General features: G+C 49.1%; 1 protein-coding gene across 4 annotated transcripts in view; it reads right to left on the bottom strand.

The window, feature by feature from the left end:
- The window catches only part of plcd1 (phospholipase C delta 1), a 154,349-nt gene that overhangs the window by 8,535 nt on the left and 118,416 nt on the right, over window positions 1–27,398 (bottom strand). For all 4 annotated transcript variants that reach the window (XM_033040792.1, XM_033040810.1, XM_033040802.1 and 1 more), the window contains exons 6-12: window positions 25,010–25,211; window positions 23,128–23,272; window positions 16,978–17,130; window positions 10,458–10,607; window positions 4,800–4,947; window positions 2,314–2,430; window positions 792–970 (exon numbers count right to left, since the gene is read on the bottom strand). In XM_033040792.1, the coding sequence (XP_032896683.1) occupies window positions 792–970; window positions 2,314–2,430; window positions 4,800–4,947; window positions 10,458–10,607; window positions 16,978–17,130; window positions 23,128–23,272; window positions 25,010–25,211 (1,094 nt within the window). The remainder of the gene's footprint in view (window positions 1–791; window positions 971–2,313; window positions 2,431–4,799; window positions 4,948–10,457; window positions 10,608–16,977; window positions 17,131–23,127; window positions 23,273–25,009; window positions 25,212–27,398) is intronic.

Raw genomic sequence — 27,398 nt, 5'->3', positions numbered from 1 at the left:
AAACTCCACCCACACAGTGCAGCCGAGGTCGGGATCGGACCCGGGCCTCTGGCGTGGTGAGGCAGCAGTTCTACCCGCTGTGTCACTGTGCGGACTCAGTGGGCCGAAGGGCCTGGTCCCGTGCTGGGTCTCTCTATGGGGTGCTGCCTGACCAGCTGAGTTACATCGAAACATAGAAAATAGGTGCAGGAGGAGGCCATTTGGCCCTTCGAGCCAGCACCGCCATCCATTGTGATCATGGCTGATCATCCCCAATCAATAATAACCCGTGCCTGCCTTCTCCCCATATCCCTTGACTCCACTAGCCCCTAGAGCTCTATCTAACTCTCTCTTAAATCCATCCAGTGACTTGGCCTCCACTGCCCTCTGTGACAGGGAATTCCACAAATTCACAACTCTCTGGGTGAAAAAGTTTTTTCTCACCTCAGTCTTAAATGGCCTCCCCTTTATTCTAAGACTGTGGCCCCTGGTTCTGGACTCGCCCAACATTGGGAACATTTTCCTGCATCTAGCTTGTCCAGTCCTTTTATAATTTTATATGTTTCTATAAGAACCCCCTCATCCTTCTAAACTCCAGTGAATACAAGCCTCATCTTTTCAAATCAACCTCATATGACAGTCCCGCCATCCCAGGGATCAATCTCATGAACCTACGCTGCACTACCTCAATCACAAGGATGTCCTTCCTCAAATTAGGAGACCAAAACTGGACACAATACTCCAGATGTGGTCTCACCAGAGCTCTATACAACTGCAGAATAAAGGTTGCACGGGCATTTACAGCACTTTACCATCACGTGCAGCTTCTTGCGGTCCAGCCACGCCCCTTTCTGCACGTTCTTGGGGTCGAAGGTCGGCTTCTTCTCTCGGAGGAACTTTGGCTTCAGGTTGTAACCGGCAAAACCATTCTCACGGAATTTGGCCTGGTAGACGTCCATCTCCTCTCCTGGCGTCTGGAAGTTCAGGGCCACTGTGGCGGCAAACCACGAGCAAGGGGCAGAGGGAACGGGCAGGAGGGTTACAGGGAGGGGAGAGAGAAAGAGAGGGGGGAGAGAGAGGGGAGGAGAGAAAGAGGGGAGGAGAGAAAGAGGGGAGGAAAGAGGGGAAGGAGGAACGAGAGGAAGAGAGGAGAGAAAGAGAGAGAGAGAGAAAGACAGAGAAAAAAAAAGAGAAAAAGCCAGAAAGAGGGAAAAAGAGGGAGATATTCAATGAAAAAATATTTAAAGACCCATTCCAGTCATACAGCATGGAAACAGGCCCTTCGGCCCAACTTGTCCATACCAGCCAAGATGTCCAATACAAACTCGTGCTGTTGCCAGCGTTTGTCACATATCCTTCCATATCTCTTTATCTTTAATGTCAGGAAGTAACAAGGCATCTGTGGCGAACCCACAAGGTAGGCATTGGAATGGTTTAGTTTAGTTTAGTACAGCTTGGATACATACAGCCATCGAGACCACACTGACCATCGATCACCCGCTCACACTAGTTTGATGTTCATTGACTTTTCATCCTATCCACCCACACTGGGGGCAATTTTTTACAGAGGGGCCAATTAATCCCACACGTCTATGGGGTGTGGGAGGAAACCGGAGCACCCGGAGGAAAGTCACATGGTCACATGAATGAAGGTGTGAGCCGGCCCAGCCACTCCCTGAAGCTCAGGCCTTCGAGTCCTGGCAACATCCACATACGTCTTCTCTGTGCCCTGTCCAGCTTAACGGCATAGTCAATAGACAATAGACAATAGGTGCAGGAGTAGGCCATTTGGCCCTTCGAGCCAGCACCACCATTCAATGTGATCATGGCTGATCATTCCCAATCAGTACCCCGTTCCTGCCTTCTCCACATATCCCCTGACTACGCTATTTTTAAGAGCCCTATCTAGCTCTCTCTTGAAAGCATCCAGAGAACCTGCCACCACTGCCCTCTGAAGCAGAGAATTCCACACTCACCACTCTCTGCGCGGGGGTGGGGGGGAGGGGAAGGAAAGGGAGGTCATGTGATTCGCCCTCAGGGGTGGCGATTCCCCTCGAGGTGCCAACTGGTCGGGCAGGTTCATACGTTCAAGGAGAAGAATTAGGCCATTCGGCCCATCTAGTCTACCCCGCCATTCAATCATGGCTGATCTATCTTTCCCTCTCAACCCCATTCTCCTGCCTTCTCCCCATAACCTCCGACACCCGTACGAATTAAGAATCTGTCAACATCCCCCGTAAAAATATACACCGCCGTCTGTGGCAATGAATTCCACAGATTCACCACCCTCTGACTAAAGAGATCCCTCCTCATCTCCTTCCTGTAAATGTTTACCTATCTGGCAGCCAACATTCCACATGTCAATGGCGGAGTAGTTAGACGAGTCTGTCCTCAGGCCAGCCGGGTATATCCTGCTCAGCTGCCGGGCGTTCAGCTGGGCGAAGGGGGTACCTGCAAGAGACAAGAGGCCATTAGCATCTTTAGTTTAGTCTAGTTTAGCGATACAGCACGGAAACAGGCCCTTCGGCCCACCGAGTCCGCACCGACCAGAGATCCACGCACTGAAGGGGCTGTCCCACTGCGGAGACCTAATTGGCCAGTTTAGAAGAGTTTAGGAGAGTTTGAAAAAGTGTCATGTTGAAGACCTCCTTCGACTATGTTGAAGACCTCCTTCAACCTCCTTCGACTATGTTGAAGACCTCCTTCAACCTCCTTCGACTATGTTGAAGACCAGCTACAACTAGCTTCGGGAAAATTGGACACCGAATAGTGGAGAGTGAAGACGACCTCCTTCGATCTCCTTCGACCTCCCTTCGACTATGTTGAAGACTATCTACGACTACCTTCGACTACCCTCGATTACCTACGACTAACATGCCGACCTACTACGACCTATTTCGACTAAACCTACGAGAAAATAAAAAAGATTTTTTCCATGGCGACCTTTTTTTACTCGCGGGCATTTTTCGACATGTTGAAAAAAACGCCGTGACCTAGCTGAGGCCTCGAGTACACGGAGACCACTCTCGAGCATGAAGGAGACTTAAAGACCTCCTAGGACCTCGTGTCGACCATGCTGCGAGTATGAGTCGAGGGCAAACTCGCCAGAACTCGTGGATTGGGTTGCCCGAGTGGGACAGGCTCTTAACCCTACACACTGGGGACTATTTACATTTATACCCAGCCAATGTACCTACAAACCTTTGGAATGTGAGGGGAAACCGGAGATCCCGAAAACCCACGCAGGTCACGGGGAGAAGGTACAAACTCCGTACAGACAGCACCCGTAGTCAGAGCCGAACCCGGGTCTCCAGCGCTGTGAGGCAGCAACTCTACCGCTGCGCCAGCTGTGAACATCCTAACCTGCTCGCTCAGTGACCTCTCCCAGTTGCACTCTTCCCCTCCTCCCCTCTCAAACGTAGTGCATGAGGTTCCTCCAGGGGCTGGAACACAAGAGGGGGCAGATATCTTGTTTCCCTTGGAAACCTCTGGGTGGATATCTCTGGAGCGTTGGAGATCGAGGGGCAGACATACATGATAGAAGTATGTCAACAACTTCAAATTCCTGGGCGTGAATATTTCCAAGGATCTTTCCTGGTCCCAGCATACCGATGCAATTATAAAGGTGGCACATCAGCGCCTCTACTTCCTGAGAAGATTACGGAGAGTCGGTATGTCAAGGAGGACTCTCTCGAACTTCTACAGGTGCACAGTAGAGAGCATGCTGACCGGTTGCATCGTGGCTTGGTTCGGCAACTTGAGTGTCCAGGAGTGGAAAAGACTGCAAAAAGTTGTGACCACTGCCCAGTCCATCACCGGCTCTGACCTCCCTTCCATCGAAGGGATCTATCGCAGTCGCTGCCTCAAAAAGGCAGCCAACATCATCAGAGACCCACACCTTCCCGGCCACACACTCATTTCACCGTTGCCATCGGGAAGAAGGTACAGGAGCCTGAAAACTGAGACTGAACTACAACAGACTATTATTATCATTGAACTATATTTGATTATTTATTGAGTGCGTGTGTATGTGTATATACACACACTGAACTTTTTTCTCCGTTGAGTACTATGTTTACATATTGTGTTGTGCTGCAGCAAGGAAGAATCTCATTGTCCTATCTGGGTCACATGACAATAGGGAGTTAGATGTGGCCCTTGTGGCTAAGGGGATCAGAGGGTATGGAGAGAAGGCAGGTACGGGATACTGAGTTGGATGATCAACCATGATCATATTGAATGGCGGTGCAGGCTCGAAGTGCCGAATGGCCTACTCCTGCACCTAATTTCTATGTTTCTATGTAAAACACTCTTGACTACAATTATAGACAATAGGTGCAGGAGTAGGCCATTCGGCCCTTCGAACCAGCAACGCCATTCAATGTGATCATGGCTGATCATCCCCAATCAGTACCCCGTTCCTGCTTCCCCCCCCCATATCCCCTGACTCTGCTATTTTTAAGAGCCCTATCTAGCTCTCTCTTGAAAGCATCCAGAGAACCTGCCTCCACCGCCCCCTGTGGCAGAGAATTATGAGAGGCATATGTAGAGTGAGCAGTCAAAACCTTCCCCCCCCCTCCCCAGAGTGGAAAGGCCAATGACTAGAGGGGCATGCATTTCAGGTACCAGGGGTAAAGTTTAAAGGAGATGTGCGGGGGGGGGGGGGGGTGAGCTGTTTTGTACACAGAGAGCAGTAGGTGTCTGGCAAGCGCTGCCAGAAGTGGTGGTGGAGGCAGATATACGATGGAGTGATGTTCAAGAAGCCTTGAGACATGTTTGCTAATATCTGAGGGTCCACTACTTCCTCAAGCTCCACTTACCCGTGTCCTGCACCAGTTTATTGAACTTGTTTTCCACAAAGGAGGACATCTCGTAGAAGACCTGGTTGGCGGTGGCATCTTCAAACCCGTTGAAGTGGACGCTCCTGCAGAAGATGACCAGGTCCGACAGTTCCTTGGACAGCTTGACCTTGGTATTTTGGAAGGAAGAGGTGACGGCCACACCAGTTAGTGTCTCGAGCTAAAACCATCTCAATCCTTGTTGACGTGGCCCATAGGCACTGGGGCCTAGGGGGTGGCCTGCTCCAGCTCAATAGGTCCCCTCAACCCACATGGGATCTCCTCACTTCTCCAGGTCTAGCCTCCTGCATTTCCCCCCTTCTACCTTGGTAGTTGGGACCCCATTTTAGGAATCTCCACCAGTCTGAAGAAGGGTCTCGACCCGAGACGTCACCCATTCCTTCTCTCCAGAGATGCTGTCTGTCCCGCTGAGTTACCCCAGCTTTTTGTGCCTGACTTCGGTTTAAACCAGCATCTGCAGTTCCTTCCTACACATCTCCACCACAGACCTCCACCACCTTCCCCCATCCTCTTTGCTCCCTTATTATTCGGGCAGCGTGGTGGCGCAGCGATCCCCGCACACTAACACTATCCTACACACACTAGGGACAATTTACAATGACACCAAGCCAATTAACCTACATACAGCACGTCTTTGGAGTGTGGGAGGAAACCGGAGCGCCCGGGGGAAACCCACGCAGGTCACGGGGAGAACGTACAAACTCTGTACAGACGGGATGGAACCCGGGGCTCTGGCGCTGTGAGGCAGCAGCTCTACCCGCTGCACCACTGTGCCCCCCCCCACCAAGGGGAAGGTGCATTGGCAGATGGGTGGAGCAAGTGACAGGGTGAAACGGAGACAAAAGGGAGTCGGATAAAGAGAGAAGAGGAGTGTAGGATGTAGGTGGAAGGACGCAGAGTAGGTGGGGAGAGAGGGATTGAGGATGAAATGGGTATACACCGGAACTGGGCGGGGTGGGTATGGGTGGGTTGAAAGAGTTAATGAATGAGGGAGGGAGCAAGAAAGAGTGAGTGAGCTAACGAATGGGGGGGGGGGGGGGGGGGGTTACGTGCGACTGGGACCTTGTAGCCATGACTGAAACCTGGTTAAGAGAGGGGCAGGACTGTCAGCTCAATGTTCTGGGGTACAGGAGCTTCAGGAGAGACGGGGGTGAGGGAAAAAGAGGAGGGGGAAGTTGCATTGTTGGTTAAGGAGGATGTCACGGCCGTGTTCAGAGGTGGTATTACGGAGAGTTGGTCCAGTGAGGCTATATGGGTGTAGCTGAGGAACAAGAAAGGGTTGATCACCTAGTTGGGGGTGTACTACAGACCCCCGAATAGTCAACGGGAATTAGAAGAACAAACATGCCAGGAGATTGCAGACAGCTGCGGGTCAAATAAGGTTGTTGCAGTAGGGGATTTTAACTTTCCCAATATTGACTGGGAAAATCATAGTGTGAAGGGTTTAGGTTTTGGTGCAATTCCTCAAAGGTGTTCAGGAGAGTTTCTCCAGCAATATGTAGAGGGCCCCACACGTGAGAGGGCAACACTTGATCTAGTCTTGGGAAATTGGGACGGGCAAGTGAATGAAGTGTTTGTGGTGAAGTCTTTGCAGCAAATGTTGTACACATTATCAGTGACCACAGTTTGATTGGGTGAATTATAGTTATGGATAGGGACGGAGAGGGTCCACGTGTTAAAATGCTAATTTGACGTAAGGCCAACTTTGATGGTTGAGAGAAGGTCTCGATCAAGTTGATTACGGGCAGGTTGTTTCAGGGGAAAGGAACATCAGCCAGGTGGGATGTTTTTAAGAGTGTACTGACAAAAGCTCAGGATGTGTACGTCCCTGTTAGAGTGATTATTATGCACAAAAGGGGCTACATCGAGGGTACTGTGACTGTGGCACATTGACCCAGACAATGCAACATCTACTGCAATGCCCATTGCTGGATAATCCATGTACTACTGCAGACTTAACACTTCTATAGCGCAACGATGGCGAGCCACTATATAGCAGAAGGACACGGATGGAGAAGATTACAATGAAGGGCGTGGCAGACAAACGTGGGCAAACTTGGCTGACGAGGGAAATTGAGGCATTGGTCAAAATAAGAAGGATGCATGGGACAGGTACAGGCAGCTGGGATCAAGTGTATCCCTGAGGAGTTTTGGGAACTGAGGGGTAAAGGGGCCAGGCGATAGCTCTGGTGGGAAGCATTAAGGATAATCCCAAGAGATTTTATAAATACATAAGGGGGAAAAGGGTAACTAGAGAGAGAGTGGGACCTCTCAGGAATCACCTCTGTGTGGAGCCACAGGAGATGGGAAAGGTCCTCGATGAGTATTTCTCCTCTGTATTTAACGAGGAGAAAGACAGTATGACGGAGGAACTTGGGGCAGTCAATGGAAATGTCTTGAGAGCCGTCAGTGTTACCATCGAAGATGTACTGAAGGTACTATCGTGCATGAAGGTAGACAAATCTCCAGGGCCTGATATCTGAGGACATTGTGGGAAACTAGAGAGGAAATTGCGGGAGCCCTGGTTGAAATTTCCGAGTCGTCCTTAAATACAGGAGAGGTGCCGGAAGACTGGAGAGTGCGAAATGTTGTGGTTCTATTCAAGAAGGGCCGCAGGGGAAATGCTGGGAACTATAGGCTGGTGAGCTTAACCTCTGTAGATGGAAATCTGTATTCTGAGGGATAGGTTATACATCCATGTAGATTGACGCGGGCTGATTAGGGATAGTCAGCATGGTTTTTGTACGTGGGAGGTCGCGTCTCAAAAATGAATGAGGTAAATGGATGAATGAATGAATGAGCAAAGGAGGAATGAATGAATGAACGAGGGAGAGAGAGGTAATGAGTGAACGAGGGAGTGAAGGAATGGACAAGGAATGGAGAAGTGAACATAAGATGGGGAGGAGGAGTGAACAAGGGAAGGAATGAAGGTAGGGAGCGTGGGAGGGATAAGTGAGTGAGTGTGAGTGAGTGAGTGAGTAAGTGAGTGAGTGTGAGTGAGTGTGAGTGAGTGAGTGTGTGAGTGAGTGTGAGTGAGTGAATGAGTGAGTGTGAGTGAGTGAGTGAATGAGTGTGAGTGAGTGTGAGTGAGTGAATGAGTGAGTGTGAGTGAGTGAGTGTGAGTGAATGAGTGTGAGTGAGTGAGAGTGAGTGTGAGTGAGTGTGAGTGAGTGAGTTAGTGTGAGTGAGTGAGAGTGAGTGAGAGTGGGTGAGTGAGTGAGTGTGAGTGAATGAGAGCGAGTGAGTGAGTGTGGGTGAGTGAGTGAGAGTGAGTGAGCGAGTGTGTGAGTGAGTGAGTGTGAGTGTGAGTGAATGAGTGAGTGTGAGTGTGGGTGAGTGAGTGAGAGTGAGTGAATGAGTAAGTGAGAGTGAGTGTGAGTGAGTGTGAGTGAGTGAGTGTGAGTGAGTGTGAGTGAGTGTGAGTGAGTGTATGAGTGAGTGAGTGTGAGTGAGTGAGTGTGAGTGAGTGAGTGTGAGTGAGTGAGTGAGAGTGTGAGTGAGTGAGTGAATGAATGAGTGAGAGTGTGTGTGAGTGAGTGTGAGTGTGAGTGAGTGTGAGTGAGTGTGGGTGAGTGTGAGTGAGTGAGAGTGAGTGAGTGAGTGTGGGTGAGTGTGAGTGAGTGAGAGTGAGTGTGAGTGAATGAGTGAGAGTGAGTGAGAGTGAGTGTGGGTGAGTGAGTGTGAGTGAGAGTGAGTGAGAGTGAATGTGGGTGAGTGAGTGAGTGAGTGAGTGTGAGTAAGTGTGAGTGAGTGAATGAGTGAGTGAGTGTGTGAGTGAATGAGTGTGAGTGAGTGAGTGTGAGTGAGTGAGTGAGTGAATGAGTGTGAGTGAGTGTGAGTGAGTGAGTGAGTGTGAGTGAGTGTTAGTGAGTGAATGAGTGAGTGTGAGTGTGAGTGAGTGAGTGAATGAGTGAGTGTGAGTGAGTGAGAGTGAGTGTGTGAGTGACTGTGAGTGTGTGAGTGTGAGTGAGTGTGTGAGTGTGTGTGAGTGAGTGAGAGTAAGTGTGTGTGAGTGAGTGTGAGTGCTTGAGTGTGAGTGAGTGAGTGTGAGTGTGAGTGAGTGAGTGTGAGCGAGTGAGTGTGAGTGAGTGTGTGAGTGAGAGTGCGTGTGAGTGTGAGTGTGAGTGAGAGAGTGAGTGTGAGTGAGTGAGTGAGTGAGAGTGAGTGAGAGTGAGTGAGAGTGTGAGTGAGTGAGTGTGAGTGAGTGAGTGAGAGTGAGAGTGTGAGTGAGAGTGAGTGAGAGTGAGTGAGTGTGTGAGTGAGAGTGAGTGTGTGAGTGAGTGAGTGAGTGAGTGAGAGTGAGTGTGAGTGAGTGAGTGTGAGTGAGTGTGAGTGAGTGTGTGAGTGTGAGTGAGAGTGAGTGGGTTGAGTGTAGGTGATTGAGAGGAGTGAGTGTAGTGCGTTGTGAGTGAGGTGAATGGGAGTGAGTTGAGTGGTGAGTGAATGAGTGGAGTGTGAGGGAGTGATGTGAATGAGTTGAGTGAGTTTGAGTGATGAGTGAGTGTGAGTGGAGGTTAGTGAGTGACTGTATTGAAAGTGTGAGTGAGTGAGTGAATGATTGCGTGTGAGTGATTGAGTGAGTAGTGAGTGTGTGAGTGACTGTGAGTGGTGAGTGTGAGTGCGTGTGTGATTGTGTGTGAGTGAGTGAGCGTAAGTGTGGGGACATTGTGAGTGTGAGTGAGTGAGTGGGAGTGAGTGAGTGTGGAGTGTGAGTGAGTGAGTGTGAGCGAGTGAGTGTGAGTGAGTGTGTGAGTGTGAGAGTGAGTGTGTGAGTGAGTGTGGGAGTGAGAGTGCGTGTGAGTGAGAGAGTGAGTGTGAGTGAGTGAGTGAGTGAGTGAGAGTGAGTGAGAGTGAGTGAGAGTGTGAGTGAGTGAGTGTGAGTGAGTGAGTGAGTGTGAGTGTGAGTGAGTGAGTGAGAGTGAGAGTGTGAGTGAGAGTGAGTGAGTGTGTGAGTGAGAGTGAGTGTGTGAGTGAGTGAGAGTGAGTGTGAGTGAGTGAGTGTGAGTGAGTGTGAGTGAGTGTGTGAGTGTGAGTGAGAGTGAGTGAGTGTGAGTGAGAGTGAGTGAGTGTGAGTGAGTGTGAGTGAGTGTGTGAGTGTGAGTGAGAGTGAGTGAGTGTGAGTGTGAGTGAGTGTGAGTGAGTGTGAGTGAGTGTGAGTGAGTGAGAGTGAGTGAGAGTGAGTGAGTGTGAGTGAGAGTGAGTGAGTGAGTGAGTGTGAGTGAGTGTGAGTGAGTGTGAGTGAGTGTGAGTGAGTGTGAGTGAGTGTGAGTGAGAGTGAGTGAGAGTGAGTGAGAGTGAGTGAGTGAGTGAGTGTGAATGAGTGAGAGAGAGTGAGTGAGTGAGTGAATGAGTGAGTGAGTGAGCGAGTGAGTGAGTGAGTGAGTGAGAGTGAGCGTGAGTGTGTGAGTGAGTGAGTGAGTGAATGAGAGTGAGTGAGTGAGTGAGTGAGTGAGTGAGTGAGTGAATGAGTGAATGAGAGTGAGTGAGTGAGTGAGTGAGTGAGTGAGTGAGTGAGTGAGTGAGTGAGTGAGTGAGTGAGTGAGTGAGTGAATGAGTGAGTGAATGAGTGAGTGAGTGAGTGAATAAGGCTGGCGGAGGGGACACGTAGAAGCAACTCACCTTCTTCGCCTTCTCCTTCTCCTTCGCCTCTTCGCCTCCCTCCATCTCAGCAGCCTCGTCCTCGTCTGACACCTCATCCGCCGACCCACTCTGGTCATCCTCCAGACGGTTCAGCCTCTTGCCCTTCACCAGGATCATGCCCTTCAGTTGCTGCAACAAGACAACTCAATGCTGGGCCTTGCAGGACTGCCCACTCCACCTCCCCTCCCTTCCCCTCCTCTCCTCTCCGACAGCTCCACACTTTGGGCCCAGGGAATCCAATCACAGGGGCACTGTTGTTACTGACTGCAATCTGGCAACAGTCCAACAGTTGTACCTCAGTCTCAAGCCAAGTCAAGTCAAGTCACTTTTATTTCTATAGCACATTTACAAACAACTCTCGTTGACCAAAGTGCTTTACATTGGTGGAGGTACGTTATACAACATTGGTTCATAGATTAAGTACATACATCACTACATACATATAGCCCTCCCTCAGAGGACGTCAAGAAAGGCTTTGGAGTAAAGATGAGTTTTAAGTCTTGACTTAAAGGAGTTGATGGAGGGGGCAGTTCAGATGGGAAAGGAGTCAGGAGTCTCGCTGCGGCGTTTTGGACCAGTTGCAGGCGGGACAGGGAAGATTGGCTGATGCCAGTGTAAAGGGAGCTGCAGTAATCTAGGCGGGAGGAGATGAATGTGTGGATGATCTTTTCGAGGTCGTCAAACTGGAGGAATTGTTTTATTTTAGCTATCGTGCAAAGCTGGAAGAAGCTAGCCTTTACCACGGCATTGATTTGTTTGTCAAATTTCAATGCCGAGTCAAATATCACGCCAAGGTTTTTGACGTGAGGTTTGAGTGATGGGGTAAGGCTTCCAAGGCTGCCTGCTATTGTTTTGTTTGAGTCAGAGTGGCCGAGTAGGATGACCTCAGACTTACTCGTGGTTGACCAGAGAGTCCAAGCACAAAACCTGTGCTAATTTCAAATCCAATTTAGGTAATCTTAGTTTAGTTTAGAGATAGAGCGCGGAAACAGGCCCTTCGGCCCACCGAGTCCGCGCCGACCAGCGATCACCCGCACATTAACACTATCCTACACACACTGGGAACAATTGTACATTTACACCAAGCCAATTAACCTACAAACCTGTATGTCTTTGGAGTGTGGGAGGAAACCGAAGATCTCAGAGAAAACCCACGCAGGTCACGGGGAGAACGTACATACTCCGTGCAGTCAGCACCCGTAGTCGGGATAGAACCTGGGTCTCTGGCGCGGTAGGTCAGTAACTCTACCGCTGCGCCACCGTGCCACCCTTTTTATCTTGGATCCGATGGGACCAAACCTTTCAATAGACAATAGACAATAGACAATAGGTGCAGGAATAGGCTGTTCGGCCCTTCGAGCCAGCACCGCCATTCAATATGATCATTGCTGATCATCCACAATCAGTACCCCGTTCCTGCCTTCTCCCCAAATCCCCCGACTCCGCTATCCCTAAGAGCTCTATCTAATTCGGACCGGTTTTCAATGTGGGACTTTGAGAAAGTCCACACACCGCATTACTGTCCATTAGTACTCTAGTAACCTCTTGAAAAAACTCAATGAGTTTAGTTTAGTTGATTGTTGTCACGTGCCCAAGGTCCAGTGAACAGCTTTTGTTTGCGTGCTAACCAGTCAGTGAAGAGGCTGTACATGATTACAATCAAGCTTGTATTCACTGGAGTTTAGAAGGATGAGGGGCCGATCTTATAGAAACATATACAATTATAAAAGGACTGGACAAGCTAGATGCAGGAAAAATGTTCCCAATGTTGGGCGAGTCCAGAACCAGGGGCCACAGTCTTAGAATAAAGGGGAGGCCATTTAAGGCTGAGGTGAGAAAAAACTTTTTCACCCAGAGAGTTGTGAATTTGTGGAATTCCCTGCCACAGAGGGCAGTGGAGGCCAAATCACTGGATGGATTTAAGGGAGAGTTAGATAGAGCTCTAGGGGCTAGTGGAATCAAGGGATATGGGGAGAAGGCAGGCCCGGGTTATTGATTGGGGACGATCAGCCATGATCACAATGAATGGCGGTGCTGGCTCGAGGGGCCGAATGGCCTCCCCCTGCACATATTGTCTATGTCTAAGCTGTCCACAGTGTACACATGAAGGATCATGGGTACAACATATACTGCAAAGATATAACACTGAAGGCAGATTCAAGTTATTTTTAAGGCGGAGGTTGATAGATTCTTTATTAATAGAGGGGTTATGGGGAGAAGGCAGGAGAAGGGGGTTAAGAGGGAAAGATAGATCAGCCCCGGTGATTTATCCACACCTGTACTCGCTACAACATCTAATGCCTCCTCCATTTTAACCTACATACTCCACACCATCCCTATTAAAATCGCCAACAAGAATGACTTTCTCCTCAGATAGATAGAAAAAGCTGGAGTAACTCAGTGGGACAGGCAGCATCACTGGAGAGAAGGCATGGATGACGTTTCGGGTCGAGACCCTTCTCCTTATTGGGCATCAATGTGGCGCAGCAGGTAGAGCTGCTGCCTCACAGCGCCTGAGGCCTGTGACCTCAAGGTACTGTCCGTGTGGAGTATTCACGTCAGCATTACCGAGCCAATTAGATAATGTTTAAGAAAGAACTGCAGATGCTGGAGAAATCAAAGGTAGACACAAAATGCTGGAGAAACTCAGCGGGTGAGGCAGCATCTATGGAGTGGAATTGGTGACGTTTCGGGTCGAGACCCTTCTTCAGACTGATGGGGGTGGGGGGGGGGGGTAGAAGAAAGGAAGAGGCGGAGACAGTGGGCTGTGGGAGAGCTGGGAAGGGGAGGGGAAGGAGGGTGAAAGCACGGACTACCTGAAACTGGAGAAGTCAATGTTCATACCGCTGGGGTGTAGACTACCCAAGCGAAATATGAGGTGCTGCTCCTCCAATTTGTGGTGGGCCTCACTCTGGCCACGGAGGAGGCCCAGGACAGAAAGGTCAGATTCGGAATGGGAGGGGGAGTGGCAATTGGCTAAATGAGCGGGGTCAGGCCACGAGCCAATGGCTGGAAACCGGGATTGGTTTATATGGGTGGTTGGCGGCTTGTATGGAGATTGTGGGCAGAATGGCCTGCTTCAGAGCTGTGGTGACACTGTGACCATTAATCAGTGGGGAACGCACTCGGTTAGACGATTTACTTGCCCTACATCTATGGAACAAAGGCGGTCTTGTGTTGGACCACACAGACCCTGTTTGTGTTTCGGTTGAGTGGAGCCCGTGAATTATGTAGTGGCCCTCCCCCTCCCCCTCACTGACCCAGTGGCACAAGGGAAGCATTTGTTGCCGAATCCATCCTTTCCCCACGCTCCGTTTGCTTGTTTTCATCCCGGCCCCCGGCCCCCCGGCACGCACCCACCTTGCCGTCTGCTCGGGAGCAATGAGTGGAATTTCCTGCAGCCTGCTGTAGCCGGGGTAATGTGTGCCAAACCTGGACTGCCTTCAGCAACCCCACACCAGTCCCAGCCCAGCCCAGCCTCCCGAATCCACAACTCACCCACCCAAACCCACCCGCCTGAAGAAAGGTCCCCACCTATCCATCTACTATAGACATGCCACCTGATCCGCCGATATTACTCCAGCATTTTGCCTCTTTGTTTCGTACACCTAACACTGACCCTAACCCTGGGCTAGCACGGTGGCGCAGTGGTAGAGTTGCTGCCTCACAGCGCCAGGGAGCCGGGTTCAATCCTGACTACGGCTGCTGTCTGTACGGAGTTTGTACGTCCTCCCCGTGACCACGTGGGGCTTCCCCAGGGTTTCCGGTTTCCCCCAACACTCCAAAGATGTACAGGTTTAGTTGGCTTGGTGTAATTGTAAATTGTCCCTAGTGTGTGTAGGATGGTGTTAATGAGCGGGGATCGCTGGTCGGTGCGTTGCCTCGGTGGGCCGAAGGGCCTGTTAAGGGTTTCCATGCTGTATCCCTAAACTCTAACAGTAAGCGTCTGTCCTTCCTTGATTCTTCACCAAAAAACCCTTGACTGAAGGGACCCGAGTCGAAACGTCATCTATCCATGTACTCCAGGGATGCTGTCTGACCCGTTGAGTTATTCCAGCACTCAGTGTACCATTGATTCAAACCCTAACCTCTGGTCAGTCTTGAACTTGCAGGCTGTACTCGTGTATGGTTTGATCGCCTACTGACCGATCATCCCGCAAGCTAGGTTGTCGCTCTATTCTTCCAACCTACCTCATTGCACTTTTTTAATTGCGCTTTCTCTAACTGCACTGCTATAACTTGGTAACACTATATTCTGCCAGGAGATAAAGGGGGCCAACTTCATCAGGAGCCCACTTGATATAGGGGACCCACTTCATCAGGGGCCCACTTGATATAGGGGGCCCACTTCATCAGGGGCCCACTTGATATAGGGGGCCCACTTCATCAGGGGCCCACTTCATCAGGGGCCCACTTGATATAGGGGCCCACTTCATCAGGGGCCCACTTGATATAGGGGGCCCACTTCATCAGGGGCCCACTTCATCAGGGGCCCACTTGATATAGGGGGCCCACTTCATCAGGGGCCCACTTCATCAGGGGCCCACTTGATATAGGGGGCCCACTTCATCAGGGCCCACTTGATATAGGGGGCCCACTTGATATAGGGGGCCCACTTGATATAGGGGGCCCACTTGATATAGGGGGCCCACTTCATCAGGGGCCCACTTAATATAGGGGGCCCACTTGATATAGGGGACCCACTTCATCAGGGGCCCACTTGATATAGGGGGCCCACTTCATCAGGGCCCACTTAATATAGGGGGCCCACTTGATATAGGGGACCCACTTCATCAGGGGCCCACTTGATATAGGGGGCCCACTTCATCAGGGCCCACTTAATATAGGGGGCCCACTTGATATAGGGGACCCACTTCATCAGGGGCCCACTTGATATAGGGGGCCCACTTCATCAGGGACCCACCTGCCATCGGGCAAGCTGACACCCTGGCCAGTCCACCACTGGGGTCGAGTGTATTGTTGATAAAGTTGACACCATTTTAATGTGATACCTGTTTGATTGTAAACTACCAATGGCTGCCTTGATTGTGTTACTACTCTGTATTTGTGTTTGTTTGAATAAAAGCTCTTTGCATTAAAAAAAAAGAGGAAACGTGCGGTCACAGGGAGAACGAGCAAACTCCGCACAGACAGCACCTGAGGTCAGGATGGAACCCGGGTCGCTGGTGCTGCAAGGGAGCAACTCTACCGCTGCACCACTGTGCCGGCCAGATGTACTCATGCACTGTATGATTTGATTTGACTGGATATCAGGCAAAAACAAAGGTTTCTCACCACATCTTGATACCCATCTGCCCATCTACCTCATCTGGGCCCTCGCACTTTAAAAAGTCTGCACTTTCTCTGTAACCATGACGATATAACGTTGTAATATTATTATTGGATTGTAGGTAGACAAAAGTGCTGGAGAAACTCAGTGGGTGCAGCAGCATCTATGGAGCGAAGGAAATAGGCAACTTTTCGGGACAAAACCCTTCTTCAGACTGATGTAGGGTTTCGGCTCGAAACGTCGCCTATTTCCTTTGCTCCATAGATGCTGCCTTACCCGCTAATTTCTCCAGAGCTCTGTCTACCTTCGATTTTCCAGCATCTGCAGTTCCTTCTTAAATATTATGGGATTGTGGTTGTTTTATTTCTTTTAACACCACCAGTTGTACTTGCGATTGGCTTGATTATACCTGCGTGTGATATTCTTAAAGCAAAGATTGACAGATCTTTGATTAATAAGGGTGCCAAAGGTCACGGTGATAAGGCAGGAGAATGGGGTTGAGAGGGAAAGACAGATCGGCCATGATAGAATGGCTTGATGGGCCGAATGGCCAAATTCTGCTCCTATGAATCATAAACTTATGTTTGGCCTGGGCAGCATGCAAACCAACATTTTTCACTGTGTCTATATCTTCACCACAACGTTTTCAAGAATAAATCAATATTGATGGATTGATACTTATTTAACGCCACATTGAAACATATAAGATTGTTAAGGACTTGGACACACTAGAGGCAGGAAACATGTTCCCGATGTTGGGGGAGTCCAGAACCAGGGGCCACAGTTTGAGAATAAGGAGTAAGCCATTTAGAACGGAGACGAGGAAACATTTTTTCTCACAGTGAGTGGTGAGTCTGTGGAATTCTCTGCCTCAGAGGGCGGTGGAGGCAGGTTCTCTGGATGCTTTTGGGAGAGAGCTAGATAGGGCTCTTAAAAACAGCGGAGTCAGGGGATATGGGGAGAAGGCAGGAACGGGGTACTGATTGGGGATGATCAGCCATGATCACATTGAATGGCGGTGCTGGCTCGAAGGGCCGAATGGCCTACTCCTGCACCTATTGTTTATTGTCTATTGTCTAGACTCGATGGGCCGAATGGCCTCCTCCTGCACCTATTGTCTATTGTCTATTGCCACGTGACTTATTGCAGTCAAGTACTTTGTTTTGCCTCCCATGCAATATAACCGATGACAGTGTAACCGCTGCTTACCTCAGGGGAGGGGAAGTGAGTGGGGACTTTTCCGTCCATAGTCCTGGTTAGTAGCTTGTTCCCCAGGATGGTTTTCAGATGATGGGCCATGACGTTCTGCTGCTCCACATCGCAATGGTTCTCCAGAGACAGGATGAGAGGGTACTGTGAGGCCTGGAATCACACACACACTACGTCAACATGGGGGCTTGACTAGGCCTCTGCCCACAGAAAGGGGACGGTTACTGCTTCACCGTCGGCAAAGAACAAAGGCCAATATATCAGTCTGACCCAAGGCTCCTGACACAAAATGTCTCCACAGATGTTGCCTGACCCGCTGAGTTACTCCAGCACTTTGTGTCTCTTTTTGTGCAGTTCCTTGTGTCCACAATGATTAGCTCTGGTTGTGTCAGAGAGTGATACAGTGCGGGAACACGCCCTTCAGCCCAACTTGCCCACACCGGCCACCATGCCTGCTGGAGAAGGCCGGTCGGCAGGTTCATCCTCTATCGGTAAAATCCGTTATAAATCGGCCTTTAAAAACCAGGGTTTACCCCACACACAGTTATGATACAGGATCGCTCCCACCATGACCACCGCTGACTTTATCATCAAGCTCGCAGTCTTCGGGAGAGGCTGATTCGGGAGCTCCAATGCCGCGGAAGGTTTGACCAGCCCTGACGCGAGGTTCAATCGCCCGGCGCGGGGGTGCTGACATAGAAACATAGACAATAGGTGCAGGAGTAGGCCATTCAGCCCTTCGAGCCTGCACCGCCATTCAATATGATCATGGCTGATCATCCAACTCAGTATCCTGTACCTGCCTTCTCTCCATACCCTCTGATCCCTTCAGCCACAAGGGTCACATCTAACACCCTCTTAAATATAGCCAATGAACTGGCCTCGACTACCTTCTGTGGCAGAGAATTCCACAGATTCATCACTCTCTGTGTAAAAAATGATTTTCTCATCTCGGTCCTAAAAGACTTCCCCCTTATCCTTAAACTGTGACCCCTTGTTCTGGACTTCCCCAACATCGGGGACAATCTTCCTGCATCTAGCCTGTCCAACCCCTTAAGAATTTAGTAAGTTTCTATAAGATCCCCCCTCAATCTTCTGAATTCTAGCGTGTACAAGTCGAGTCTATCCAGTCTTTCTTCATATGAAAGTCCTGCCATCCCAGGAATCAGTCTGGTGAGCCTTCTCTGTACTCCCTCTATGGCAAGAATGTCTTTCCTCAGATTAGGAGACCAAAACTGTACGCAATACTCCAGGTGTGGTCTCACCAAGACCCTGTACAACTGCAGTAGAACCTCCTTGCTCTTATACTCAAATCCTTTTGCTATGAATGCTGACATACCATTTGCTTTCTTCACTGCCTGCTGCACCTGCATTCCTACTTTCAATGGCTGGTGTTCCATGACACCCAGGTCTCGTTGCATCTCCCCTTTTCCTAATCGGCCACCATTCAGATAATAGTCTACTTTCCTGTTTTTGCCACCAAAGTGGATAACCTCACATTTATCCACATTATACTGCATCTGCCATGCATTTGCCCACTCACCCAACCTATCCAAGTCACCCTGCAGTCTCCTAGCATCCTCCTCACAGCTAACACTGCCCCCCAGCTTCGTGTCATCCGCAAACTTTGAGATGTTGCATTTAATTCCCTCATCCAGATCATTAATATATATTGTAAATAGCTGGGGTCCCCGCACCGAGCCTTGCGGTACCCCACTAGTCACTGCCTGCCATTGTGAAAAGGACCCGTTTACTCCTACTCTTTGCTTCCTGTTTGCCAGCCAGTTCTCTATCCACATCAATACTGAACCCCCAATACCATGTGCTTTAAGTTTGCATACTAATCTCTTATGTGGGACCTTGTCGAAGGCCTTCTGAAAGTCCAGATATAACACATCCACTGGTTCTCCCTTATCCACTACTAGTTACATCCTCGAAAAATTCTATAAGATTCGTCAGACATGATTTACCTTTCATAAATCCATGCTGACTTTGTCCAATGATTTCACCACTTTCCAAATGTGCTGCTATCCCATCTTTAATAACTGACTCTAGCAGTTTCCCCACTACCGATGTTAGACTAACTGGTCTGTAATTCCCCGTTTTCTCTCTCCCTCCCTTTTTAAAAAGTGGGGTTACATTAGCTACCCTCCAGTCCTCAGGAACTACTCCAGAATCTAAAGAGTTTTGAAAAATTATCACTAATGCATCCACTATTTCTGTGGCTACTTCCTTAAGTACTCTGGGATGCAACTTATCCGGCCCTGGGGATTTATCGGCCTTTAATCCATTCAATTTACCTAACACCACTTCCCGGCTAACCTGGATTTCACTGTTCCTCCATCTCATTTAACCCCCGGTCCCTTGCTATTTCCGGCAGATTAGTTATGTCTTCCTTAGTGAAGACAGAACCAAAGTAGTTATTCAATTGGTCTGCCATGTCCTTGTTCCCTATGATCAATTCGCCTGTTTCTGACTGCAAGGGACCTACATTTGTTTTAACTAATCTTTTCCTCTTCACATATCTATAAAAACTTTTGCATCACCCTGCCCCCGATGCGGGAGCTGAACGCCTCGTCATGGAGGGCCCGAAATGCCGCCGGCTACGGGAGTTAAGACCGTCCCATCAACGGGGGCTCGAGGCCCCCGACCGAGGAAGAACTAAGGGAAGGGACTTGAACTTTATTTCACCTTCCATCACAGTGAGGAATGTGTAGGAGTCACTGTGGTGGATGTTCATGTTAAAATGTGTTTTTGAGTGATCTGTTGCTTTTAATTGTATGACTGACCTGGCCAGTGAAATTCCTCGTATGTTGCAAAACATACTTGCCGAATAAAGTGTGATTCTGATTCAGATTCAGATCTTATAGAAGTATATCGAATCATGAGGGGAATAGATAGGGTGAATGCACAGAGTCTTTTACTCAGAGTAGGGGAATCTAGGTTGAAGGTGAGAGGGGAAAGATTTAATAGGAACCTGAGGGGCAGCTTTTTCCACACAGAGGATGGTGGGTGAATGGAACGAGCTGCCAGAGGAGGTAGTTGAGGGAGGGACTATAATAACATTTAAAATATATTTGGACATGTACGTGGATAGGAGAAGGGTGAGAGGAATATGGGCCAAACGCAGGCAGGTGGCACTGGTGTGTATGGGGTGCTCTCTGGGCTGCATGAACTGGGTGGGCCAGAGGGCCTGTTTCCACACTGTATCTCTAAAGTCTATAGCCTGTGGCATTGACTGGAACAACCACATGTTTTCCATACGCAGGGCACGATTGCAGCTGATTTGCTTCGAGCCAGATATAAAGAGGCCACATCAAATGACAGGGACAGCAAAGGCTTAAGTTAACCTCACTGTGAAATATGATTAATAGCTGCATCACTTAGTTGCAATGACTTACAAAGCACAGGCACTGGTGTAGAGGAGCAAAGCTTGTACACACCAGATGTTTGCACTGTAGGGTAGTCTTGCTCTCTCCAGGATGAATATCAACGTGTTGGAAGCTATCCAAGGGAGATTTACCAGGCTTAAACATGGAATGTGTGGCCAATCTTATGGGCGATCTTTTAGGCGACTAGTTTGTCGCCACATGTTCGCCGGTGGTCGCCGGGAGTCGTCTCCTCAGTCGCGCTAAAAGTCGTAGCGTCTTTCTGTACGCCGCTAAATTTTCAACGTGTTGAAACATTTTCGGCGACAGTGGGTTTGACGCCAATGAGCGTAGCTTGACTTCTCCTGACGTGGATGCTGTCGTAGGTGGTCGCCAGGATTACGCAGGTTGCCGCCGGTGTTTCGGCGACCCGCTACGGCTATGACAGTCGCCGGCAGTTGCCTAAAAAATCGCCAAGTGGGACAGGCCCATTACGAAGTAAGAGGGTATAGTCTTGAGCTGCAAGGCTAGAGGGGGAAAGCTTCAAGGAGATGTGCGGTTTTTATTACACAGGCCTGGAACCGTTTTGCCATGGGTGGTGGTGGAGGCAGATATGATAGTGGTGTTTAAGAGGCTTTTAGATAGGCCCATAGAGCTGCAGGGAAAGGAGGGCTATGGATCACGTGGAGGCAGAGGGGCATCATGTTGGGCACGGACATTGTGGGCTGAAGGGCCTGTTCCTGTGCTGTACTGTGTGCTCTGTTCTATGAACGGTTGGACAGTACAGGCTTGTATCTGCTGGAGCTTGGAGGAGTTAGAGGGGAGTTGGTTTAAAATGTCCTTAAGGCTCTCGGCAGCGTGGGTGTGAAGAGGAGGATCCTTGGAAGAATCCCCACTTCAGGGATCCCTGTTCATTAGATTAGATAGCCTTTATTGTCATTCAGACCGAAGTCTGAACGAAATTGAAGCAGTCATACATACAATACAATACAATAAAAAACAACAATAAACACATATTAACATCTACCACAGTGAGTCCACCCAACATCTCCTCACTGTGATGGAGGCACAGCGGTCTGTCTATTTATGACAGAGATGATGTGTTTCACTCAGGGGATCATGAGTCTTCAGAACAATCTTCCTCAACAGACGGTGGAAGCTGAATCATTGGGTACTGTGATGAGCTGGGCAAGCAAGTCTTTGACTCTTTGATCTGCAGAGTTTACCGAGCATTTTCGGATCTAATTTAATTTTGGTTTCCACCTGACCCACTCTGTGGTCCAGTTCCCTGACTCCACCCATCCCCCCCACCCCCCCCATAATTTTCAGGTCCAGTTTCACTTCTCGCTGCCACGGCAAGGCCAGCAGCATAATCACAGACATAGTCTCCCCCCCCCCCCCGGTCACTCCCTCTTCTCCCCTCTCCCATCAGGCAAGAGGTACAGAAGTGTGAAAACGCACACCTCCAGATTCAGGGACAGTTTCATCCCAGCTGTTATCAGGCAACTGAACCATCCTATCACCAGCTAGAGAGCGGTCCTGACCTCCCATCTACCTCAATGGCGACCCTCAGACTATCTTTAATCGCTCTACTTTGCACTAAACGTTATTCCCTTTATCCCGCATCTGAACACTGCTGATAGGAGCAGAATTAGGCCATTCGGCCCATCAAGTCTACACCGCCATTCAATCATGGCTGATCTATCTCTCCCTCCTAACCCCATTCTCCTGCCTTCTCCCCATAACCCCTGACACCCGTACTAATCCTATCACAACCAGAGAGCAGTCCTGAACTACTTTCTACATCATTGGAGACCCTCGGAGTATCTTTGATCGGACTTTATTTTGCACTAAACGTTATTTATCCCTTTATTGTGTACACTGTAAACGGCTCGATTGTAATCATGTGTAGTCTTTCCGCTGACTGGTTAGCACGCAACAAAAAAGCTTTTCACTGTACCTCAGTACACCTGACAATAAACTCAACTAAACTCAACTAAACTAAACTAAACAGTGCACTATTATTGTTTGCTTTTATGTGTGTGTTATGTAAAATAAGTTCAGCATATATTATATATTCATATATATGTGTGTGTGTGTGTGTGTGTGTGTGTGTGTGTGTGTGTGTGTGTGTGTGTGTGTGTGTGTGTGTGTGTGTGTGTGTGTGTGTATGTGTGTGTGTGTGTGTGTGTGTGTGTGTGTGTGTGTATATATATATATACACACACACACACACACACATATATATATATATAGATGGATATATAATATTTACTGAACTTTTTTTCTCATTTATTATATTGATCTTATTGAAACATATAAGATTATTAAGGGCTTGGACACGCTAGAGGCAGGAAACATGTTCCCGATGTTGGGGGAGTCCAGAACCAGGGGCCACAGTTTAAGAATAAGGAGTAAGCCATTTAGAACGGAGACGAGGAAAGTGGTGAGTCTGTGGAATTCTCTGCCTCAGAGGCCGGTGGAGGCAGGCTCTCTGGATGCTTTCAAGGTAGAGCTTAAAGATAGCGGAGTCAGGGGATATGGGGAGAAGGCAGGAATGGGGTACTGATTGGGAATGATCAGCCATGATCACATTGAATGGCGGTGCTGGTTCGAAGGGCCGAATTGCTTGCTCCTGCACCTATTGTCGACAATGTACTATGTTTACATAATGTGTTGTGCTGCTGCAAGTAAGAATGTCATTGTTCTGTCTGGGACATTTGACAATAAAACACTCTTGACTTGAGCTAAACTGAGCAAGGAGAAGAGTGTAGTAACTCACCTTAAAGGCATAAGCATCGATGATCTGGATGACATCCTTGAAGAGGATCTTTGAGGTTAAGGTGTACCCGTGATAGATGACGGGTTCTCCATTCTTCCCATCCCAGCAGTCCAGCTCCACGCAGCGGCAGCCTCTGTTCAGTGCACTGTCGGGGAGATCACAGCGGCTCAGCTGACCACCAGGTTTACCGCGCAACAAACCACCGCACCCCGGGAGGGCAGCCACGGTGGCGCAGCGGGTAGAGCTGCTGCCTCACAGCGCCGAGAGACCCGCGCTTGATCCTGACCTCCAACGTGCAAACTCCACGCAGACAGCGCCCGAGGTCAGGATGGAACCTGGGTCTCTGGTGCTGTGAGGCAGCAGCTCCCCTGCACCCATATTAAACCGATAACAACGGATGCTCCGCTTGATCCCAGTCAATAGGCCAAGAAGGACATCTCTCGTGGTGCGGTGAAATCCTAGGCCGCACTTCTCCAATCCCCTCTTGCCGTAGACAAGCCTGCTCAAAGTAAGCCAGTGCTCGTCACTAGGGTGGCACAGTGGTCGAGTTGCTGCCGCACAGCGCTGGAGACCCAGGTTTGATCCTGACTACGGGTAACATAGAAACATAGAAAATAGGTGCAGGAGTAGGAGCCTGCACCACCATTCAATATGATCATGGCTGATCATCCAACTCAGTATCCTGTACCTGCCTTCTCTCCATACCCCCTGATCCCTTTAGCCACAAGGGCCACATCTAACTCCCTCTTAAATATAGCCAATGAACTGGCCTCAACTACCTTCTGTGGCAGAGAACTCCAGAGATTCACCACTCTCTGTGTAAAAAATAATTTTCTCATCTCGGTCCTAAAAGATTTCCCTCTTATCCTTAAACTGTGACCCCTTGTTCTGGACTTCCCCAACATCGGGAACAATCTTCCTGCATCTAGCCTGTCCAACCCCTTAAGAATTTTGTACGTTTCTATAAGATCCCCCCTCAATCTTCTAAATTCTAGCGAGTACAAGCCGAGTCTATCCAGTCTTTCTTCATATGAAAGTCCTGACATGCCAGGAATCAGTCTGGTGAACCTTCTCTGTACTCCCTCTATGGCAAGAATGTCTTTCCTCAGATTAGGAGACCAAAAGGGTACGGAGTTTTACACGTTCTCCCCATGACCGCATGGGTTTCCTCCCACATTCCAAAGATGTGCAGGTTTGTAGGTTTAATTGTCTTCTGTAACTTGTAGATTGTCCCTAGTGTGTTGGGCAGTGCTAGTGTGCGTGGATCGCTGGTCGGCACGGACTCGGTGGGCCGAAGGGCCTGTTTCCACATGGAGTTTGTACGTTCTCCCTGTGACCGCGTGGGTATTCTCCAGGTGCTCTGGCTTCCTCCCACATAGCAGTTGAATTGGCTTCTGTAATTTGTCCCTGGTGTGTAGGATAGTGTTAGTGTACGGGGAGATCGCTGGTCGGTGCCGACTCGGTGGGCCCTCTATCTCACAATGAAACTAAACTAATCCTGAACATAGACACACAAAGCTGGAGTAACTCAGCGGGTCAGGCAGCATCTCTGGAGAAAAGGAATAGGTGACGTTTCGGGTCGAGACCCTTCTTCACACTGAGGGTCGGGGAGAGGGAAATGAGAAATATAGATGGTGATGTAGAGAAATATAGAACATATGAATATGCAGAAAGTAACGATGATGAAGGGAAGGTGGAGCCCACAATGCTCCATTGTTGGCTGCGGGCTACGTGATAACGTTGTACTGGCAGTGAAACTCAGCCGGACGACAGTGAAACTAGGACGATGACTAGGGTGGGGGAGAGGCAGAGAGAGAGGATGCAAGAGGATGGAGAGAGGAAGTTAGAGAGACTAATCCCGTGGGAAGGTTTCATTCCGTACCTGATGTAGGCCTCGATGCTGCTGGGTCCCTCCAACTGGTCCTTGGTCAGGTAGGTGTTATGCGAGGCCGAGATGTAATATTGATTGAGCGGCTTGGTCATGTCCTGGTAAACCTGGTTGTGATCCGCGTTGAAAATATCCGCTTCCGGCGACATGAGGAAGAACAGGAAGCCGTCCTTGGTCATGAATAAATCGTCCCTCGCTGACAACAAAACAAGGTGCCGTTACTAACGTTCATGTCACATCCACAACGCGCTTATGATGCTTCCGCTAGTGAGAGAGTCCAGGACTAATAGTCCTGATAGTCCCACCGTACGAGTTCATTCCAAGTGCTCTCCCGAGTTTAAAAAAAAATCAAACTCGTGGTAAGCACGGAGAATGAACGTAGCGGGTACGTCGGAGCTCGGGGACGTCTCTTAGCACTAACGGCAGGTACTCGGGAAGGCTCGCTAATGGCAGGTAAGCTCGGGAAGACACGAGAAGATTTTTTCAACACGTTGAAAAATGTCCACGAGAGCCCCGAGTACCGACGAGCGGCCATTACCGTAAATCTCCTAGTTGGAATCAGGGCAAACTCGGGAGAGCTCTTGGAATGAGCTCGCACCGTGGGACAGGGGTTTAAAGGTCACAGCCTCAGAATTAAAAGGCGTTACTTTAGGAAGGAGATGAGGAGGAATTTCTTTAGCCAGAGGGTGGTGAATCTGTGGAACTCATTGCCACAGAAGGCTGTGGAGGCCAAGTCAGTGGATATTTTTAAGGGGGATATTGATAAGATTCTTGATTAGTCCGGTTGTCAGTAGCTATGGGGAGAAGGCAGGAGAAAGATAGACACAAAATGCTGGAGTAACTCAGCGGGACGGGCAGCATCTCAGGTGAGAAGGAATATTGAAGTTTTGGGTCGAGACCCTTGTTCAGACTGATGAAGGGTCTCGACCCAAAACATCACCCATTCCTTCTCTCCAGAGATGCTGCCTGAGTTATTCCGCATTTTGTGTCTACACTCTGTAAATGTACTGCAATTAGGAAAGCAACCAGCTCTATGTTAGCCTCCATGGCAAGAGGAATTGGGAACAGGGAAGTATATGGTTTATGTCCAAAGACAGGCGGGTTTGTAGATTAATTGGCCTCTGTAAATTGCCCGTTAGTGTGTACGGAGTGGATGGAAAAGTGGGATAACATAGAACTAGTGTTCAGGTGATCAATGGTCGGTGTGGACTCGGGGGACCGAAGCGTTTGTTTCCATGCTGTATCTCTAAACTTAACGAAACTTGAAAGGGGGAAAGTTTAAAGCAGATGTGCGGGGCTTGTGTTTTATACACAGAGTGTGATAAGTACCTGGAACAGGCTTGAACATGATCATGTAGGCAGAACTGATAGCAGCGTTTAAGCAGCTTTTAGAGTATTGTGTTCAGTTCTGGGCACCGTCTTATCGGGAAGATATTGTCAAGCTGGAAATGGTTCAGAGAAGATTTACGAGGATGTTGCAGGACTAGAGGGTGTGAGCTATAGGGAGAGGTTGAGTAGGCTGGGTCTCTATTCCTTGGAGCGCAGGAGGATGAGGGGTGATCTTATAGAGGTGTAAAAAATTATGAGAGGAATAGATCGGGTAGACGCACAGAGTCTCTTGCCCAGAGTAGGGGAATCGAGGACCAGTGGACATAGGTTTAAGGTGAAGGGGAAAAGATTTAATAGGAATCTGAGGGGTAACTTTTTCACACAAAGTGTGGTGGGTGTATGGAACAAGCTGCCAGAGGAGGTAGTTGAGGCTGGGACTATCCAAATGCTTAAGAAACAGTTAGACAGGTACATGGTAGGGCTGGTTTGGAGGGATATGGACCAAACGCGGGCAGGTGGGAATAGTGTAGCTGGGACAAGCTGGTCGGTGTGGGCAAGTTGGGCTGAAGGGCCTGTTTTGACTATGACTATGATCGGCAGAGAGTGGAGGGACACCTTGTGCCTTACGCATGTTTGAGCTATGAGTTTTTAAAATGACGTGCTGGTTCCTCGAATACCAAAGCTTGCGTTACTTGCTGGTATAACGTGTTCCAGTTTACAGCTGACAGCGTGGTCGTGTATACGTTTAATTTACATGTTTCTGAATCAGGCGCTGCTTTTCAAGCACATAAACACATGCAAAACACAAGGTGCCTCACCCACAACAATGGTTTGCTTGCTTGTATCATATATGCAATACATATTATTACAATCATGTAATACATGTATAACTGTGTACACACATATACACACAGATATAGACGCAGACAGCACCCTCCATAATGTTTGGGACAAAGACCCATCATTTATTTATTTGCCTCTGTATTCCACAATTTGAGATTTGTAATAGAAAAAAATCACATGTGGTTAAAGTGCACATTGTCAGATTTTAATA

This window comes from Amblyraja radiata, chromosome 2 (genome assembly GCF_010909765.2).
Source record: "Amblyraja radiata isolate CabotCenter1 chromosome 2, sAmbRad1.1.pri, whole genome shotgun sequence".
Classification (NCBI taxonomy): domain Eukaryota; kingdom Metazoa; phylum Chordata; class Chondrichthyes; order Rajiformes; family Rajidae; genus Amblyraja; species Amblyraja radiata.
Note: the sequence above shows the minus strand (reverse complement) of the source record. Positions and strands in the feature narration are given on the sequence as shown.